The sequence below is a fragment of the Venturia canescens genome, chromosome 1 (genome assembly GCF_019457755.1).
Source record: "Venturia canescens isolate UGA chromosome 1, ASM1945775v1, whole genome shotgun sequence".
Taxonomy (NCBI): Eukaryota; Metazoa; Arthropoda; class Insecta; order Hymenoptera; family Ichneumonidae; genus Venturia; species Venturia canescens.
The window spans coordinates 39,286,237-39,305,315 of NC_057421.1; the positions used below are offsets into that span (position 1 = coordinate 39,286,237).

Below are 19,079 nucleotides of genomic sequence, written 5' to 3' on the forward strand. Positions count from 1 at the left end.
CAGTGTGCAAGGGTTATTGTCCAGCGTAAGCATATCGTCAGTTATAGCGTGGTTATATGTCATGTGTGTAATTAGATTATGTATGAGTTCCCTTTGATAGTTGTGTGGTAACGAATCAGCCGGCGTTTAACGTTACGAAGTGCGCGACAAATGTAACGAACGTTTGCATAGTTGGTAAATAATATAAACTTGATAAGTTCAATCAGTTTATCGAAAACAGTTCGAAAAGTTCAAAGTTGTGAGGAAAAACGTGCGTCAACCTATAACCTCAAATTATGTTCCTTCGGCCGATACACGGCATCCTGTGAGAGAAGCTGTTGTGATTTCGCCTTTTTTCCTCCCTTCTTTATCGACGGTTCAGTGCTTTCTCCTTGCTGCTTGTTTCCTCGATTGGATGTATCCGCCCGTAAGGCATCACTGTGCGTGTCCAGTCATAGCGTTGCTGATTTTCGCCGTTAACGCACGTCGAAAATTTTCTCTTCCATTACGAATAGTTTTCTGTGTATTTTAAGTGATTTTGACCTTACAGTAGCAGTTTTTTCGGGCTCTGAAGCCTCATTATTGTTTGCTACCAGATGGTTGTTGCTAAATATGGACGCAGGACAGGAGGTTGACCCAGTTGGGCAATCAAGAGACGGAAAGGACAAAGAAGATGGAAGTGAGATCCTCGTGGAAGAAGGCTCTCACACCAGCAGCGGAAGTTCGTCACGAGATTCGCCTTCAAGCGATTCATCTGCTCCCAAGAGAAAGAGGAGACGTAAATGCGAGATTCAGAGCTTACAGCAGCAGATCAACTTTTTATCGACCTTGCTAATCCAGTCATCTCAGGGCTCGGTAGATGCACAGACGCCTGGCACGTCGAATGATTTTCTTCAGAAGCCGAGAGAGACGCAAAAAGTTATAGATCTCGGAACATTCAAAACCGAGGTGGATGAAAAAAAGATAATTCCAGTGGCGTCTAAGGATCACTTGGATGCCCTTGAAAACCTGCAACGTTTTGGTTCGGTAGAGTAGAAAGAGGTAAGATTTTCCAATGCTCTAAAAAACTTCAGAGCAGCTCCTGGGTTCACTGAGCTCAAGATAAACGAAGAGTTTTGTCACCTAGACAAGGGGAGAGACCCGTATATGGCTACAGATCGAGTATTAGCCGCTCTAGCAAATGCGGTACTGTCTCAGAGAGATCTGATAAAGGGGGGTCTCCAGTCGGTTGTTAACTGGGCCTTCTCAAATACAAACGAATTGAATCCGGATACATTGTTTGATAAACTCACTTCAATTTTTGGCAACAACTCGCAAACTTTTAAAAATCTAGAAAGCACTCTACAAGTAGTTTGCGGCAAGAGAGCAGAGTGTATCGAAAATAGAAGAGAGCGTTTGCTCTCAGAAATACAGAATAAAAACGTGCAGGCAGCCCTGCGAAAGATCCCTCCGAGTAATGAATATCTGTTTGGGAAGGAAAATCTTGTTTCTTTGATACAGTCTTTGGGAGGAGCACAGTCATGGCTCAAAACCCCCGCCTACACGGTAAATAAAAGGTTGTTTCAGAGAAAGGATACGAATCAGAGGGCCTCCGAGCATCGAACATCTTTTCAGACGGGTAAACCGGGATCATCTTTTAAAGGAAATCGAGATGGTCGTCGAGCCTCGTCCAAAGGATTCCAGGGTTCCAGAGGACAGCTTTCGAAAGTTAAAACGGAGGAGTCCTTTCGTAGGAAGTCCGAGAAATGACTATATGACAGACAAACGGGAGGAGGACGGCTAAATTTTTTTCAGGAAAAGTGGCGAGAAGCGGGGGCTCCCCCAACTCTTCTCAAAATTATCGCGGGCATGCGCATCCCGCTAGAAGCACGTCCACCACTACGAATAAAGTGTAGAGACTCTCAATTCGAAACAAAACGTTCGGAACGGATGTCGATAGAAATAAAGACTCTTGTGGACCTAAATGTATTGGAACGACCGCCATCCCCGGGCCCCAGCTTCATCTCGAAGATGATTCTTGTCCCAAAGAACACCGGAGGAGTAAGACCGATCTTCGACCTTCGAGGTCTCAACAAGCGCATCCGAGTCAAGAGTTTTCACCTAATCTCCCACTCCATAATTCCGCAGTTCTTACAGGATGGAGATTGGCGCATCGATTTGTCGCAAGCGTATTTTCACGTCCCTGTGGCAAATTCACACAGATACCTTTTACGTCTTGTTTACAACGGGGACCTATATCAGATGACATGCTTGCCCTTCGGCCTTTCATCTGCCCCTCAAACCATTGCGATGTTAACGAATTGGGTTGCGGAGACCCTTCGGTCGCAAGGAATGAGGGGAGTCGTATATCTCGACGACTTCCTGCTGGCCTCACAAAACAGAGCCAAGCTAATAACTCAAGCCCTCGAAGCAGTTCGGTTCGTAGAGTCCCTCGGATGGATTGTGAATCGAGAAAAGAGCATTTTGGAACCAGACCAGCGGATGGAATTCCTAGGAATATCCTGGGACACACGGAGAAACAAAATGAGTCTTCCTCGAGCCAAAGCTCAGGAATTGAAAGAGGCAATACAAACGATAGCCGCACAGGAGAGCTGCACGCGGAGTCAGCTCCAGCGTCTTCTAGGTCGGCTAAACTTCGCAAACTTCGTAGTCCCCAAAGGTCGACTTCACTGCCGCCGACTCCAAATGTTTCTGAGACAATTCAAACAGGGCAGAGCAAGGGAAAGGAGAAGTATCCCGCCAGAGGCGAAAAAGGATCTAAAATGGTGGATCGAAGCCACCTCAGCATCGGCCTGTCTACACAAGAGCCAAATAACACACTTTCTGACCACGGACGCAGCAGACACAGGTTGGGGAGCACAGCTAGACGGAGACCTGATGTCCTGGCTATGGACGAAGACTCAGAAAGCGTGGCATTCGAACAAGAAAGAAATGTTTGCAGTATACGCCGCTCTAAGGAAACAAGCGAACCGACTTCAGGGTGCACACATTCTATTACAGTCGGACAATCGAACCTTGGTGGCTTATCTTCGAAACGAGGGGGGGACAAGGTCCCTAGAGCTTTACAATTTGACATACCAGATCCTGAAAATAGCGGAGGAACTCGACTTGATGATCTCGGCATTCTACATGCCGGGAAGATACAACGGCATCGCAGACAGCTTATCACGAGGAACGATGCTCCCAGAGTGGCATCTCTTACCCGGGGTCACCGAAAAAATATTCAAGGAATGGGGAATTCCAGAGATTGACTTATTCGCAGAAGGTCGGCGTTGGTGCGAAAGTACGTCTCAAGAGATTGCAGCGATCCATGCGCTTACTATGTGGACGCCTTCAGTCAGCAGTGGAGTTATGGGCTCGCGTGGGTTTTCCCTCCGCCGAATTTAATCCCGAGAGTACTGGCACACCTGAATCAGTGCTCCGGAACATTCCTAATAGTTGCCCCCAAGTGGGAACGAACGTTTTGGGCATCAGACCTGGCCAACAGAGCGAAAGAGGCACCACTGGAGATCGAGAATCTCAGGGAGAACTTAATAGACATCGCGACGGGGCTTCCACCTCCAGAGGTAGAGCGTCTGCATCTCCAGGTGTGGCGGATTGGAGGTGGAGTGATTTGACTACAGAATGGTCGCAGCAAGAACGAGATCTCTTAAGACAAAGCTGGCGAAGCTCCACTCTATCGACATACAAAGCACCAATTAGGAGATGGATCGCCTGGTGTTCGGAGCACGGGGTCAACTCGAAATCTCCACGAAGTCAGGACGTAGCTATATAGGTTTTTGGCAAATCTGTTCCTCTCGGAAAAACTAGCTTATAACACAGTGCTGTTACATAGAGCGGTCATATCTACTTTTTGTGCAGGAGATTCAAGTAACAATATAACAACCGATTTTTTAGTAAGACAAGTTTTGAAAGCAGTCGCAAACGCGAGTCCAAGGGACTCAAGGGTTCCGATCTGGGATGCCAAAATCCTCCTTAGTTGGTTATCCACAAGAACGATGAATTTATCCTTCTTTGAAGTTTCGCGTAGGACAGCAACTTTACTCTTATTAGCTTCGGGTCGAAGAATCCACGATCTCACGCTGCTGAGAATCTCTCAGGATTACCTAACAAACTTGGGGGATGAGATTATCTTATGGCCTATATTTGGCTCAAAAACAGACCGAGCAAGTTTTAGACAATCAGGCTGGCGGCTATCAAGACACGAGAATATTTGGCTTTGTCCGGTCACTTGGATAAGAGCCTTGCTGAAGAAATCAGAGGAAAGAAGAAAAGACGGTAACAGGGAAGAGATGTTTATTACGGTCACAGGTACAGTCAAGGCCGCAACAAGAACGGTAATCGCGGGTTGGGTGCGATCCGCACTGAAGGAAGCCGGCGTAGATGCGACGCCAGGCAGCGTCCGATCAGCTGTTGCATCCCGGAGGTGGATGGACGATGTTCCGGTCCAAGATATATTGGATAGAGGAAACTGGAAGTGCGCCGAAACCTTCCGTAAACATTACTGCAAACAGATCGGAGGTACTAACCGAAAACGAGGCAGCCTACTTGAGTCGAATTTCCAACCGATATAAAAAAAAAAAAGAAAGAAAGGAACAAAGGCCTGCTTCGGTCAGTTCACATTTATTTTATTCGTTCTTATTCAGATTCTTCTTAGTTTTTCTTTATGTTTAGGCTATAGTTCCACTAGAGCATTTGTGATTTGAAAAAAGGGTGCCTGTGGAAGAAAAACAAATAAAGATTATTATCGTTATCTCACATAGCGTCAGAGATGTTCACGCCTTGATACTTTTGTATCATGATACAAAATTGATACTTGATACATTTGTATCAAGTATCAAAAAAAATCTTGATATTTGATACATTTGTATCAAGTATCAAAAAAAATCTTGATATTTGATACATTTGTATCAAGTATCAAAAAACAATTATATAGTTGATACATTTATATAAAGCATAGAAAATGTTGTTCAAACAAATGTATTTATTGAATCTCTAGAGCAATTTTTGATACGTGATTTATTCGTATCAAGATAAAAATATGACTGAATACATTTTTTTCTCGAAATTTTTTTTTGTAAAATCTTTTCTTTAATTATTTTCTTGAATTTAACGAAAAATTGTTTCCAAAATTTCTTACAAAAACATTGTCCAAAATTTTTTCAAAAAAAACAAAAATTTTCCACAATTGCATTTTTCAATGTTTTCAATTTTTTTCAGTTTTTTTTCAAATAATTTTTTCTTTTTCAATTTTATTTTCAAAAATTTTTTCACTCGAAACTTTCTTGTTACTCCCGGATCTACCCATGAGTATTCATTGAAATTACGTAAAGAAACAGATTCCGTAATTGGCAGCGAAGTGGTGTTCATTTGGCTCTGATATTTCTGGTTGTGGCAAGTTTGTGTACAATTTGTCACAAAATAGTTGTTATGCTTGGCGTAAAAGCTGTGACAGCGTAAACAAACCGTTTCGTATTTTTGTATTTCAGAATGTTTGTAAGAGATGTTTGATATCCGAAAACCAACCACACCCGGAACCGACAAAATCAATCTCATTTCTCTTATCTTTCTCGCTAATAATTCTTGGTACTTGGCGGTTTCCATGCGTTTACTCGATGAATCTTGTATGAATATATATATAAATATTAAAAAACTGGAACGGAAGAGTGATAACGATTGAATAATAATACTTGGAAATGAGAGGATACAGTCGAGAAGGACTTGTGAGTCAAGAGAATAAATAAAAATGACGAAATTTTGAATAAAAATTCGGTTTTATTGTTATTTTTTTTTTATTAAAGAAAATGAATTGAAATTAAAAATTTTGTTTAAAAATAAATATAATACGGGCCCCGGCGTCGGTCCCGGCCCCGGCCCATGCCTCGGCCTCCTCCGTTTTGGGCTTGGCCCTGACCCCTGTACGTGCCCCCGTCTCCGCCTTGGCCATGGTCCTGGCCCCCGCCCCAGTTCGAACCCTGGCCCGTGCCCCAGCCGCGACCTCCACGCTGCCTGTACCAGGCGGCACGACTCCGACCGGCAGCTACTCTCCACCGATCTTGAGGCAAAAACAAAATTGATCCGATTAAAATTTGTCTAGATTTGTTCGGGATATGGAAAAGAATTTTTTCTTCAAATTGCACAGTATTTCAGCGATAAGCGATGATTTTGAGACGAACGAACCATGAAATGCACTTGGAATGTTGATGAATATGCAGTAAATACTTTGCAGTTGGATCTTTATCCAGTTGGACAAAAAAATTCAGAAACATTGCGTTGAAGTCAAGGCATTACTAAGGGTAGCGGTATTCAATTCGGAGACGATTACAATTTGCAGAACCGTTTGAAGAATCAGGATAAATAAATGAAGTCTACTGGAGAAAAACGATGAAGCAGCTTAGAACAAAATCTTACGTTAATAACAAATGGAAATAAGACTCACGACGGCCATTCATTTGCGGCTGGTGAAAATTTTGCTGCATTTGCAATTGCAGCAACATGCGCAGTTGCATCCGCGTCATGGCCGCCTCTAATTCTCGCTCGGCCATCAGCCTCGCCGCCGTTGCTTTCTCTTCTTTTTCTTTTTCCGCCTTTTCTCTTTCAATCTTTTCGTTTTCAGCTTTTTTTTCCTTCTCCGCTTCTTCTTTTCTCAAACTTTCTGTTTCCGCCTGGACTCTCGCCATCTCTTTTTCTTCTTCCTCCTTGATTTTTTTCTTATCGGTGCTCGTTGAGTTACCCATTTCTTCTAGAATTGTTAATTTGAGGTAAGTAAAGGAAATACTGCAATATTTATAAAAATTCTTGACGATATTAATGATGATAGAGGTGTTGAAAATGTTAATGATACATTGAATCCATGAATCACAGTGAGTTAATTGAGAGTTTTGGTCCGCAACATTAGATTTTACCAAATGCAATGGCAGATTCATAATTGGCAGCGCCAAGAGCCGCTCGAAAAAAAAATATTGAAAATATATATCACAAATTGAAAACTTTGGTCAGCTATACTATAAAAACCCCTCAAATGAGAATTTTCGAAAAATTTCGCGATTTGAGCGTTTTGTTCAACTGTATGGATCCACCACCTTAATTTTTCAAAATTTAATGGCAGATTCGTATTAGCACCCCTAAAAACCCCTTAAACATAAATTTCAAAAAAATCTCGTAAATTGAAATTTTCGTGCCGCCATACTGAATTCGCCATCTTAATTTTTCGAAACTAAATAGCAGATTCGTAATTGGCAGCACCGAAATCCCCTCGAACAAAAATTCTCGAAAAATCTCGCCAATTGTCGAAATTTTGTTCCACCATATAAAAACGGACATTCGATTTCTCAAATTTATAGAGTAGATCCGTAATCGGCAGCCCCAAAAATCCCGTGAACATGCATTTCAGAAAAATCTCGAAAACTGATAATTTTGTTCCACCGTATTGGCTCATCCACCGTGGATGAGCCACCTCAATTTTTCAAAATTTACCAGCAGCTTTCTCATTAGCACCCCGAAAAACCCTCTGAACAAGAATTTTCGAAAAATGTCGCAATTTGGGCATTTTTTTCTGCCGTATTGGATCCGCCACCTCAATTTTAAAAAATTAAATGCCAGATTCGTATATTTCACCCCTGAAAACCCGTTAAACATGAATTTCAAAAAAAATCTCGCAAATTGATCATTTTCTTCCACCGTATTGGATGAGCCACCTTAATTTTTCAAAATTCACCGGCAGATTCCTTGTTAGCACCCCTTAAAACTCTTCAAACAAAAATTTTCGAAAAATCTTGCAAATTGACAATTTAGTTCAGCCGTATTGGATCCGCCACCTTAATTTAAAAAAACTCAATGCCAGAATCGTAATTGGCATCGGTAGAACCACTTGACCATGAATTTCAAATAAATCTCGTAAATTGAAAATTTTTTCCACCGTATTGGATGAGCCACCTTAATTTTTCAAAATTCACCGGCAGATTCCTCATTAGCACCCCTTAATACCCTTCAAACAAGAATTTTCGAAAAATCTTGCAAATTGATAATTTTGCTCAGCCGTATAGGATCCACCACCTTAATTTAAAAAAACGCAATGGCAGATCCGTAATTGGCACCCCTGAAAACCCCTTTAACATGAATTTAAAAAAAAATCTCGTAAATTGAAAATTTTGTTCCACCGTATTGGATGAGCCACCTTAATTTTTCAAAATTCACCGGCAGATTCCTTGTCAGCACCCCTTAAAACTCTTCAAACAAAAATTTTCGAAAAATCTTGCAAATTGACAATTTATTTCAGCCGTATTGGATCCGCCACCTTAATTTAAAAAAACTCAATGCCAGAATCGTAATTGGCATCGGTAGAACCACTTGACCATGAATTTCAAATAAATCTCGTAAATTGAAAATATTTTCCACCGTATTGGATGAGCCACCTTAATTTTTCAAAATTCACCGGCAGATTCCTCATTAGCACCCCTTAATACCCTTCAAACAAGAATTTTCGAAAAATCTTGCAAATTGATAATTTTGCTCAGCCGTATAGGATCCACCACCTTAATTTAAAAAAACGCAATGGCAGATCCGTAATTGGCACCCCTGAAAACCCCTTTAACATGAATTTAAAAAAAAATCTCGTAAATTGAAAATTTTGTTCCACCGTATTGGATGAGCCACCTTAATTTTTCAAAATTCACCGGCAGATTCCTCATTAGCACCCCTTAATACCCTTCGAACAAGAATTTTCGAAAAATCTCGCAAATTGATAATTTTGCTCAGCCGTATAGGATCCGCCACCTTAATTTTATAAAACGCAATGGCAGATTCGTAATTGGCATCCCTAAAAACCCCTTGACCATGAATTTCAAAAAAATCTCGCTAATTGAAAATTTTGTTCCGCGCTATTGGATGAGCCACCTTAATTTTTCAAAATTCACCGGCAGATTCCTCATTAGCACCTCGAAATACCCCTTGAATGAGAATTTTCGAAAAATTTGCGTATTTTTTTCCGCCGTATTGGATCCGCCACCTTAATTTTTAAAAATTAAATGCTAGATTCGTAGTTGGCAGCACCAAAAACCCCTTGAACAAGAATTTTCGAAAAATCTCGCTATTTCGGCATTTTGTTCCGCCGTGTGGATCCGCCACCTTAATTTTTTTAAACTCAATGACAGATTCGTAAATAGCACCCGTAAAAACCCTTTAAACATGAATTTCAAATACATCTCGCAAATAAAAAATTTTGTTCCGCCGTATTGGATGAGCCACCTTAATTTTTCAAAATTCACCGGCAGATTCCTCATTATTATAATTATTATATTAGCACCCCTTAATACTCTTCAAACAAGAATTTCCGAAAAAACTCGCAATTTGAGCATTCTGTTCCACCGTATTGGTTCCGCCATCTTAATTTTTCAAAATGCAATTGCAGATTCGTAATCGGCACCCCTGAAAACCCTTGAAACGTGAATTCCAAAAAAATCTCGCTAATTGAAAACACTGTTTCGTTATATTAGATTCGTCATTAGCGCGCCTAAATACCCCTCGAACAAGAATTTTCAAACAATGTCGTAATTTGGCTATTTTTTTCCGCCGTATTGAATATGCCACCTTAATTCATTCCACTGATTACGTATGCAGCGTTTACAACATATTTGAAAGCAATACGTGCACTTACCGTTTACGCCAAAGGTTCCACGTAGACTGTTGCACAGATTGTTTTTATGCACTACTGCACCACCTGGATTTTTGGCAATGTTAAGCGATGCCTTCGTTTTCCAGTATCGCTGTTTCTCTCTCCCTCTCTCTCTCTCTCTCTCTCTAGCATAATTATATTTGTCGCTTTTGAAGATATTTCCATAAATTGCAGTACAACGTCTCTGCAGTCGCAAACGGATAATCATATATTTTTCGGGAACGTTTAACACAAGGAATTTGGAAACAGTAACGGGTTAGTGTCGCCGCCACGCGGAGGCTTGTCATACCTATATTTGTGATGAACAGTCGAATTTGACCTTCCACCGAGTCACTTTGTTACAGTCGTTGAAAATTTGTGCAAAATTTAATGTAGAGCAGTTGCTGGTGAAACACTTTTGTGCTTCCACGTTTTTTGTGACAAAAGAAATCTTTTCAAATTTTTTTATACGCACGTAAACGGTGGATAAAATCGGAGTGTTTCGATCGTCAATTTGGGGTAAGTTTATTTGAATATTATAATTATGTACGACATATTTTACGAATGCAATTCAAATCAATATATACATATATATTCTGCTAGCATCGATTATAAACTCAATTCACAAGCGATTTTGAACCCTCAAAATCCTTCTCTATGATTATTTGTCATTATAGAGAAAGAACTTGAAAATCGTGTTTACGTAAAATTTAGAAACATATGTAATTTGAGATTCAAACTCTTGCTCACTATTCACTATGCAGTCGGAGAGTTATACCAGTGCAATCTTTGTAAGAAATTTCAAGTTCTTTCGTCGATGAAATATTTTCCGCGAGAAATATAGACCTAGCTCGTTATATATTGAATAAAGCGCAATCGCTTTATTTCCCTGAAATATGAATTTATTATCAATAAAAGGAAACCTGTACTGAGTACTAAACTGACTGCTTTATTAAAATTTCATTGTAAAAACATTTGCATGGAATCATCGAGAGACGGGGTAGCGGCTCGACGTCAAATATTTAAAGGAAGAAACTAGCCTATGAAAGAAAAGCACGCCCTGCCCCACTGATACGCGAATATGCCGAAATATGACGTCATAGCATTTTTAAAACTGCTCCCGCGGATAAACCATTTCAGTAAAGAATTTGAATATTGGTGTATTCAATACTAACTGTTACTTTTATATTGAACGAAATTTTCAATTTGCGAGATTTTTTAGAAATTCATGGTCAAGGGGTTTTTAAGGGTGCCAATTACGAATCTGCCATCGAGATTTTAAAAATTAAGGGGGCAGATCCACACGATGGAACAAAATGCGAGAATTGCGAAATTTTTTTGAAATTCATAGTCAAGGGGTTTTTAGGGTTGCCAATTATAACTCTGCCATTTAATTTGGAAAAATTAAGATGGCGAATCCAATATAGCGAAACAAAATTTCCAATTTGCGAGATTTTTTGAAATTCATGGTCAAGGAATTATTAGAGGTGCAAATTACGAATCTACTATTGAATTTTTATAAATTAAGGTGGCGAATCCAATACAGTGGAACAAAACGCCTAAATAGCGAGATTTTTCGAAAATTCTTGTTTGAAGAGTATTAAGGGGTGCTAATGAGGAATCTGCCTGTGAATTTTGAAAAATTAAGGTGGCTCATCCAATACGGTGGAACAAAATTATCAATTTGCCAGATAATTTTGAAATTCACGTTAAAGGGGTTTTTAGAGGTGCCAATTACGAATCTGACATTTAATTTTAAAAAATTGAGGTGGCGGATCCAATACGGCGGAAACAAATGCGCAAAATGCGACATTTTTCGAAAATTCTTGTTCAGGGGGTTTTTCGGGGTTCTAATGAGGAATCTGCCGGTGAATTCTGAGAAATTAAGGTGGCTCATTCGATACGGTGGAACAAATTTTCAATTTACGAGGTTTTTTTGAAATGCATGTTAAAGGGGTTTTCAGGGGTGCCAATTACGAATCTGCCATTTAATTAAAAAAAATTAAGGTGGCGGATCCAATACGGCGGAAAAAAATGCCCAAATTGCGACATTTTTCGAAAATTCTTGTTCGAGGAGTTTTAGGAGTGCCAATTACGAATCTGCCATTGAGTTTTTAAACATTAAGGTGGCGGATCCACACGGTGGAACAAAAAGCAAGAATTTGCGAGATTTTTCGAAAATTCTTGTTTGGAGGGTATTAAGGAGTGCTAATGAGGATTCTGCCGGTGAATTTTGAAAAATTAAGGTGGCTCATCCAATACGGTAGAACAAAATGTTCAATTTACGAGATTTTTTTGAAATTCATGTTAAAGGGGTTTTCAGGAGGGCCAATTACGAATCTGCCATTTAATTAAAAAAAATTAAGGTGACGGATCCAATACGGCGGAAAAAAATGCCCAAATTGCGACATTTTTCGAAAATTCTTGTTCAGGGGGTTTTTCGGGGTTCTAATGAGGAATCTGCCGGTTAATTCGGAGAAATTAAGGTGGCTCATCCGATACGGTGGAACAAATTTTCAATTTACGAGATTTTTTTGAAATTCATGTTAAAGGGGTTTTCAGGGGTGCCAATTACGAATCTGCCATTTAATTAAAAAAAATTAAGGTGACGGATCCAATACGGCGGAAAAAATGCCCAAATTGCGACATTTTTCGAAAATTCTTGTTCAGGGGGTTTTTCAGGGTTCTAATGAGGAATCTGCCGGTGAATTCTGAGAAATTAAGGTGGCTCATCCGATACGGTGGAACAAATTTTCAATTTACGAGATTTTTTTGAAATGCATGTTAAAGGGGTTTTCAGGGGTGCCAATTACGAATCTGCCATTTAATTAAAAAAAATTAAGGTGGCGGATCCAATACGGCGGAAAAAAATGCCCAAATTGCGACATTTTTCGAAAATTCTTGTTCGAGGAGTTTTAGGAGTGCCAATTACGAATCTGCCATTGAATTTTTAAACATTAAGGTGGCGGATCCACACGGTGGAACGAAAAGCAAGAATTTGCGAGATTTTTCGAAAATTCTTGTTTGGAGGGTATTAAGGAGTGCTAATGAGGATTCTGCCGGTGAATTTTGAAAAATTAAGGTGGCTCATCCAATACGGTAGAACAAAATTTTCAATTTACGAGATTTTTTTGAAATTCATGTTAAAGGGGTTTTCAGGAGTGCCAATTACGAATCTGCCATTGAATATAAAAAAATTAAGGTGGCGGATCCAATACGGCGGAACAACGTGCTCAAATTGCAAGATTTTTTGAATGTTCTTATTCAAAGGATTTTTGGGGCTGCCAATTACTAATCTGTCGTTGATTTTCGAAAAATCAAAATGACGGATCCAGTATGGTGGAACAAAAGTTTTAATTTAGAGATTTTTCTGAAATTTATATTTACGGGGTTTTTGGCGCTACCGATTGCGAATCTGCCATAGAATTTCGAAAAACCAAGATGTCCATTTCAATTTGGCGGAACAAAATTTTCAATTCGCGAGACATTTCTAAAATTCTTGTTCGTTGGGTTTTTGGAGCTGCTGATTAAGAATTTGCCATTTATTTTGAAGCATCACAACAGAGGATTTAATATGGCGGGGTAAAATTTCCATATTATGGGATTCACCGACGTATTATATTAAAATATATTTTCCCCAATAATATAATGATTTCATATTTTCAATGTCATGAATGTATTCTAATGCGATCATAAAACATCAATATTTTATTATTACGTGATTAAAATGTTATCAATGTAAAGCACGTATTTTCGTATGCCTTTTTTTAGTAATTAACAAAATTCAAAATCACAATGGAAGGAGAAGCCAGCTGTTCTCACGACAACCAAGCTCAAAGTAAGTTTTGAAAAGCTTTGAGCATCACGTAATTCAAATTTTTAATGACTATCTTTATCGATTTAATTTATACATTATTGGCCAAACACATGGAATCGATGGACAATAATTTGATGTCAGGAGTTTGATGCCAACCAAAAGTTTGATTCCGTTCTTTGTAGATCAGATTAACTTCTCTGAAGGTAGCTTTTTCTGGCTTCTTTTCCTTGCGTACAATTGAACTTGTAGACAGTATTTCCTCAATTTTCTGTCATGGAAATTGTGCAGATGGGGGCAATAAGTTTTGATTTTTTTTTCAAAAAAAATCACGTGATTTTTCCCAGCACGGGGATCTCCATGAATTAAAATTTTGGCTAAATTTTTGCCTAAAATTTTAATAACTGCTGTAACTTTTTCAAAAACGACATTGGAATTAGTTCTCTCATTTTGAGGGTTGTTTTGAGAAATAAATAGCAGAAACATTTCTTACGAGTGATACGTTCAATTGTACGCAGAAAAAAGACGCCAGGAGCTTTTTCCAGAAATGTGAACGAAATAAAGAAATATTGAAGGGTACACAACACAAAGGGCATATATAGGTAATTTGTCCCCTCCAAAAAGTCGTTCGAGGAATAGAAGTATCTTTATTTTTAAACTTTATCTTAAACTTTAGTGCGTTTCGATTTTTGTCAGGTGATCTCATACTTATTTATTAGCAGTATACCTGGGTATGTCCCAAATTGTTTAATTGAATATCGAAATGTTAATAATTGACTATTTGGGTAGACGAACCTTCGGCTATGGATATTGGTTTATCCGATAGTGAAAATGATTGCGCTGACTCCAGAATTGAGCAACAAGAAGAGCTTCAAGGTTTCTTGGATGAGTGTGAAAAACATTTCTTCTCTGATGGGAAGTATTATGTAATTGACGTTGAGAAATCATTGGATGAGGGTACAGTTGTCGGGATTTGTCAATTATGCTCCCATCATCAAATAATTAGAGGACAATTTCGGTGGCCAACAAACTTTAGAACCCATATCAGGGTAAATTTATGGTCATTTTTTCCGCCAAAAGCTTTTTTCCTTAACCCATTAAATTTCATTAACAAAATGTTATAATTGACACATATTCGCAGCGAAAACATAATTCGGTATTACATGAGTATGATGAATACAAAACGAGCAAACAAACGGAACCAAAGATTCGAGAACGAGAGCTTGTTACTACTTGCAAATTTTCACAAAAAAAATTCGAAAACAATGTTGTGAATTATGTGCTCGAAAGCATGGCACCAATGAGCACTGTCGAGATGCCGAGTTTTCAGAAGCTGTTTGATGGCAAGTCCAATGTGAATTTATTGCAAAATTAAAATGGCGGGAATCGTTATGTTACATCAAATAAAACACATTAGCCTGCATCGATAGATTCAGTGGCGTATCGGGATACGCAATTTTGTAATTACGTTCCGGATATTTACCAATTTATAATTATTATATTATTGAAGAGAAAAAAAAATTTTATGAAAAACATTAAGAAATTGAATGTCATGAACGTTAGATTACCGCAATTGCATCATTGAAAATTCATTTTCACAATCTATTTAGATTTCGAAATTAAGCAAAGAAACAAGGCACTGATTCATATGTCGAGAGCAACGCTTTGTAGGCGGATTGAAAATTTGTTTCAAGATAAAATGAAGGAAATTCGCAACATTCTTGAAACGAAAGCAATGTATGTATGCACCACAGCCGATATCTGGACCTCGCGAAGTCGCCGATTTCTCGGTGTAACGGCTCATTGGGTAAGGCGCAAATAAACTTTAAAATTTTGACACGTAAAAGTCAATGATATTTTTAACATTTACGTTGTAGATCGATAACGCGACTTTAACGCGACAATCCTTCGCCATCGCGTGTCAGAGATTCCCAGGATCTCATACAGCAGAAAGGATTGCGGAGGTTTTATTGGATATAAATGAATCTTTTGGATTAAACACGGAAAAGGTCGTTGCAACTGTTACCGACAATGGCTCAAATTTCGCGAAGGCTTTCCGTGAATTTGGTGTCAATTCGCTGGACAGTTTCTTGCTTGGTGAGTTATTATTTTTGCGAGGCTATTAATGCAGAGATACACTCGCTGATAGAGTATGTAATGCACAACACACGTACGGAAACCATTAAATTTCAGATGAGAATTCAAACGATGATGAAGCATGGAGGACTATCTCTCGAACAGCCGAATTAACCTCCGATAACGTCGAGAATCATAGTCTCGAACATGATCGTGCCGTACCTGAACAGTCTGAGTCATTGAAATCATTGCCTAAGCAATTGCGATGTGCTAGTCATACATTGAATTTGGTTTCAGCTGTGGACGTCTTGAAAATAATCAAGTCCTCAGACTATTTGTCTGCTAAGCATTTTGCTGCGATGGAGAAATGTATGGACTTATTAAACGCACTTCGTTCGCCAAAATCAAGAGAGATCTTTCACGAACATGTAGGAGTAGCATTACCTCGACCTGTGGTCACGAGATGGAATTCGCTCTATGACACTTTGGGGCGTATTGTTGCTCTGAAAGAACAAATCGTTCAGGTAAGCCCCCAAATTCGTGTAACGAATCTTTTAAATGAAAATGATTTCAGATATATCGAAGGGTATTTGAAAGTCCTGAAACCCATCGCAGAGACGCTTGACCTTCTCCAGGGAGAAACTTTTTGTCATTATGGATATCTTTTTCCATCTTTGGTATCATTGGAGAGGAAATTAAAGATGCTGCAGAACTCAGAAGCGAATACACGATTTTCACCTTTGATCACAGGTTTAATTAAGTCGCTGAATGATCGATTTAAACCATTCTTCGATCTCGACGATAAAGTCGCCGGAGCAGCTGTTGCAGCTTGCAGCCATCCGCGCTTCAAATCGCGATGGCTAGTTCCTCTTTCAGAGTCCATTCGTCGAAAAGTAGAGAGTATTTTTCTACAGGCTGCGACGGAAGAATATCAAAAAGGGCGGGAAGTAACTGCTAACGAAAATGTTCCTGCTCAGCCGGTCGATGACTTTTTTGATTTTGGAGAGGATCCTCAGGCGTTTATTCCTCATGAAAGTCCAACAGTTAGTGTTGAAATCGCAAGGTACATGGCAAGTCCTAGCACTAACTTGGAAATGCTAGAGGAACATCCGCTCATCAAAAGATTATTTATTAAGTTTAATACGCCCCTACCATCATCTGCAGCTGTTGAACGGTTGTTTAGTTTTGCGACAATGATGGATTTGCCCAAATGGAATCGTTTGACAGACGAACATTTTGAACAGAGGGTACTTATGAAAGCTAATGCAGTCAAAGCGTCCTCCAATATCATTAATGACCGTCGAAGTTCGAGATCTAAATAATAGATACTTGCCAAACTTGATTGAGTTATCGCCACTGCCTGACTGAGTCACTGCTGCATTAACCGTTTGGGTAAATTATCGCGATTCATATTTTTGGCTGAGTTATCGCCACTTCCACTTTTGGCTGAGTTATCACCACCTTCAAGTTTTGGACGAGTTATCGCCACTTTCATTTTTTGGCTGAGTTATCGCCACTTTCATTTTTTGGCTGAGTTATCACCACCTTCATGTTTTGGACAAGTTATCACCACATTTTTTTTGTTGAGTTATCGCCACTCTGTTTTGTTGAATGATGTATCTTACATTTCATGTTCTATTTACCTGGGTGTGTAGCTTTGACAGTCTCCCAATCAAGGCGGATTCCAACGATAACCATTCTAGTTTACGTCTCTCTGTGATATTCTTGTTGATTAAGATTTTTTTCAAAGCTAAATATTGTTCAAAAAGTTGAAAATGTAATTTTTATAATAATATAATTGATTTTTATGTTCAATATGTTTACGAGTCGTTCAATTTCCGTAACCCTCTCTTGACTAGTTTAAGCGGACGTGAATCAAGATTCATCGAGCAATGAGATGGGAAGCACCTATGCACTTCCGTTTTCAAATATCAGATATCTTCTTATAAAGACACTAAAAAACAAAAATACGAAACGGTTTATTTATGTTATGACAGTTTTTACGCCAAGCACGAGGATTATTTTGTAACAAATTGTACATACTCTTGCCACAACCGAAAAGAACAGCCGGATTAACATTACTTCGTGGCCAACTACAAAATCCAGTTTTTACGGGATCCCAATAAATACTCGCGGATGAACACATAAGAAACAAGGAAGTTTCGAGTAAAAAAATTTTGGAAAAAAATTAGAGAAAAAATTTTTGAAAAAAATTTCATAAAAAATTTTGGAAAAAATTGAAAAAAGGATTTTGAAAAAAAATTGGGGAAAAAAATTTTGGAAAAAATTGAAGAAAGAATTTTGAAAAAAAAATTGGGGGAAAAAATGCTTTTGATTCAATTTTTATCATGATGCGAATATATCACGTGTAAAAAAATGCTATAGACATTGAATACATTTGTTTCAACAACATTTTTGATGCTTGATACAATTGTATCAAGTAACAGATTTTTTTTGATACTTGTTACAAATGTATCAAGATTTTTTTTGATCCTTGATACACTTGTATCAAAGTATCAAAAAATTTTTGATACTTTGATACATTTGTATCAAGTATCAAACATTTTTTGATACTTTGATACATTTGTATCAAGTATCAAAAAATTTTTGATACTTTGATACATTTGCATCCAGTATCAAAAAATTTTTGATACTTTGATACATTTGTATCAAGTATCAAGTATCAATTGATACAATTTTTGAACATCTCTGCATAGCGTTATTATAATTCCGGATGAATCCTGAATTCATTACGATAAGTCTACTCTTGCTCAGTTTTGGATGCGATTAAGTATAATACCTGCCAACATCATGGAAACCTACAGAATTTCTGAATGTTATGTGCGCTATGTCATTTTAATGTAACATCATGACTTTTAACAACTTTTCTCTATACTATAAATTTGGATCATTGAAATACAGCAAAAATCTGCAAACTATAAAATTTATTTACTGTGCCATTCATTTTACTTTTTGACTCTCACTGTAACATAAATATGAAGTGACAAATTTATTACAAAAGTCTTCAGTTGATCATATATATGGATGGGTTTGAAATTGCTGTCTTCAAAACTAATTGCGCAGATACATTGAATCGCAGCAGATACCTGCGAATTTGGAAATTTCTGTGGATAAGTATATGTGCTAAGTATCACCCCCTATCTTTATGGTAATATGTAATGGAACTTTGTTCAGTAAGTTTTAAAGTATTTCTTTTCAAATAGTATTAAAGTTTGTATTACTGCGGTATGGAGCGAATACCTTCAAACTTTGATATTTTTGTGTCCCAGCATGTGCGCCAATTATTTAAATTTTTTACTCCAACCGTAACATGTAATTTCAAAAATTCATCACAAAAGATAGCTCTCTAAATTCCCTCTGCATGAATATTTGTGCTCCAACAATTCTAAAAAAGCCCTGATTTTTATTTAAATATAATAAGTTTAATGGAAAGTGATGGGCCGGACAAGTACTTTTAACTCATATTTAAACATAATTTCTATCGATCCAATCGACGTCGAATATTGTGAATAATATCAGTAGCTCCTGAAAGTCTGA

At 38.3% G+C, this 19,079-nt stretch overlaps 2 protein-coding genes across 2 annotated transcripts; one reads left to right on the plus strand and one right to left on the minus strand.

Moving 5' to 3' along the window:
* Window positions 1–5,772: 5,772 nt before the first annotated feature.
* LOC122413390 (glycine-rich cell wall structural protein 1.0-like) lies at window positions 5,773–9,713 on the minus strand. Its single transcript, XM_043423705.1, has 3 exons — window positions 9,635–9,713; window positions 6,419–6,721; window positions 5,773–6,034 (listed from the first exon to the last, which is right to left on the minus strand). Exons 2-3 carry the CDS (start codon window positions 6,714–6,716, stop codon window positions 5,808–5,810), a joined length of 525 nt encoding a protein of 174 aa, XP_043279640.1. The 5' UTR covers window positions 6,717–6,721; window positions 9,635–9,713; the 3' UTR covers window positions 5,773–5,807.
* A 3,911-nt stretch (window positions 9,714–13,624) lies between these two features.
* On the plus strand, window positions 13,625–17,336 carry LOC122407372 (uncharacterized). Its single transcript, XM_043413540.1, has 3 exons — window positions 13,625–15,252; window positions 15,323–15,542; window positions 15,639–17,336. Exons 1-3 carry the CDS (start codon window positions 15,094–15,096, stop codon window positions 16,841–16,843), a joined length of 1,584 nt encoding a protein of 527 aa, XP_043269475.1. The 5' UTR covers window positions 13,625–15,093; the 3' UTR covers window positions 16,844–17,336.
* Window positions 17,337–19,079: the final 1,743 nt, after the last annotated feature.

Coding starts and splice junctions, on each gene's coding strand:
- LOC122413390 (XM_043423705.1), bottom strand. CDS start 6,716: ATGGGTAACTCAACGAGCACCGATAAGAAAAAAATCAAGGAGGAAGAA. Junction 6,035..6,418: donor GCCGCAAATGAATGGCCGTC/GTGAGTCTTATT, acceptor TTTTGCCTCAAG/ATCGGTGGAGAGTAGCTGCC.
- LOC122407372 (XM_043413540.1), top strand. CDS start 15,094: ATGTCGAGAGCAACGCTTTGTAGGCGGATTGAAAATTTGTTTCAAGAT. Junction 15,253..15,322: donor TCGGTGTAACGGCTCATTGG/GTAAGGCGCAAA, acceptor TTTACGTTGTAG/ATCGATAACGCGACTTTAAC. Junction 15,543..15,638: donor GCTGGACAGTTTCTTGCTTG/GTGAGTTATTAT, acceptor ATTAAATTTCAG/ATGAGAATTCAAACGATGAT.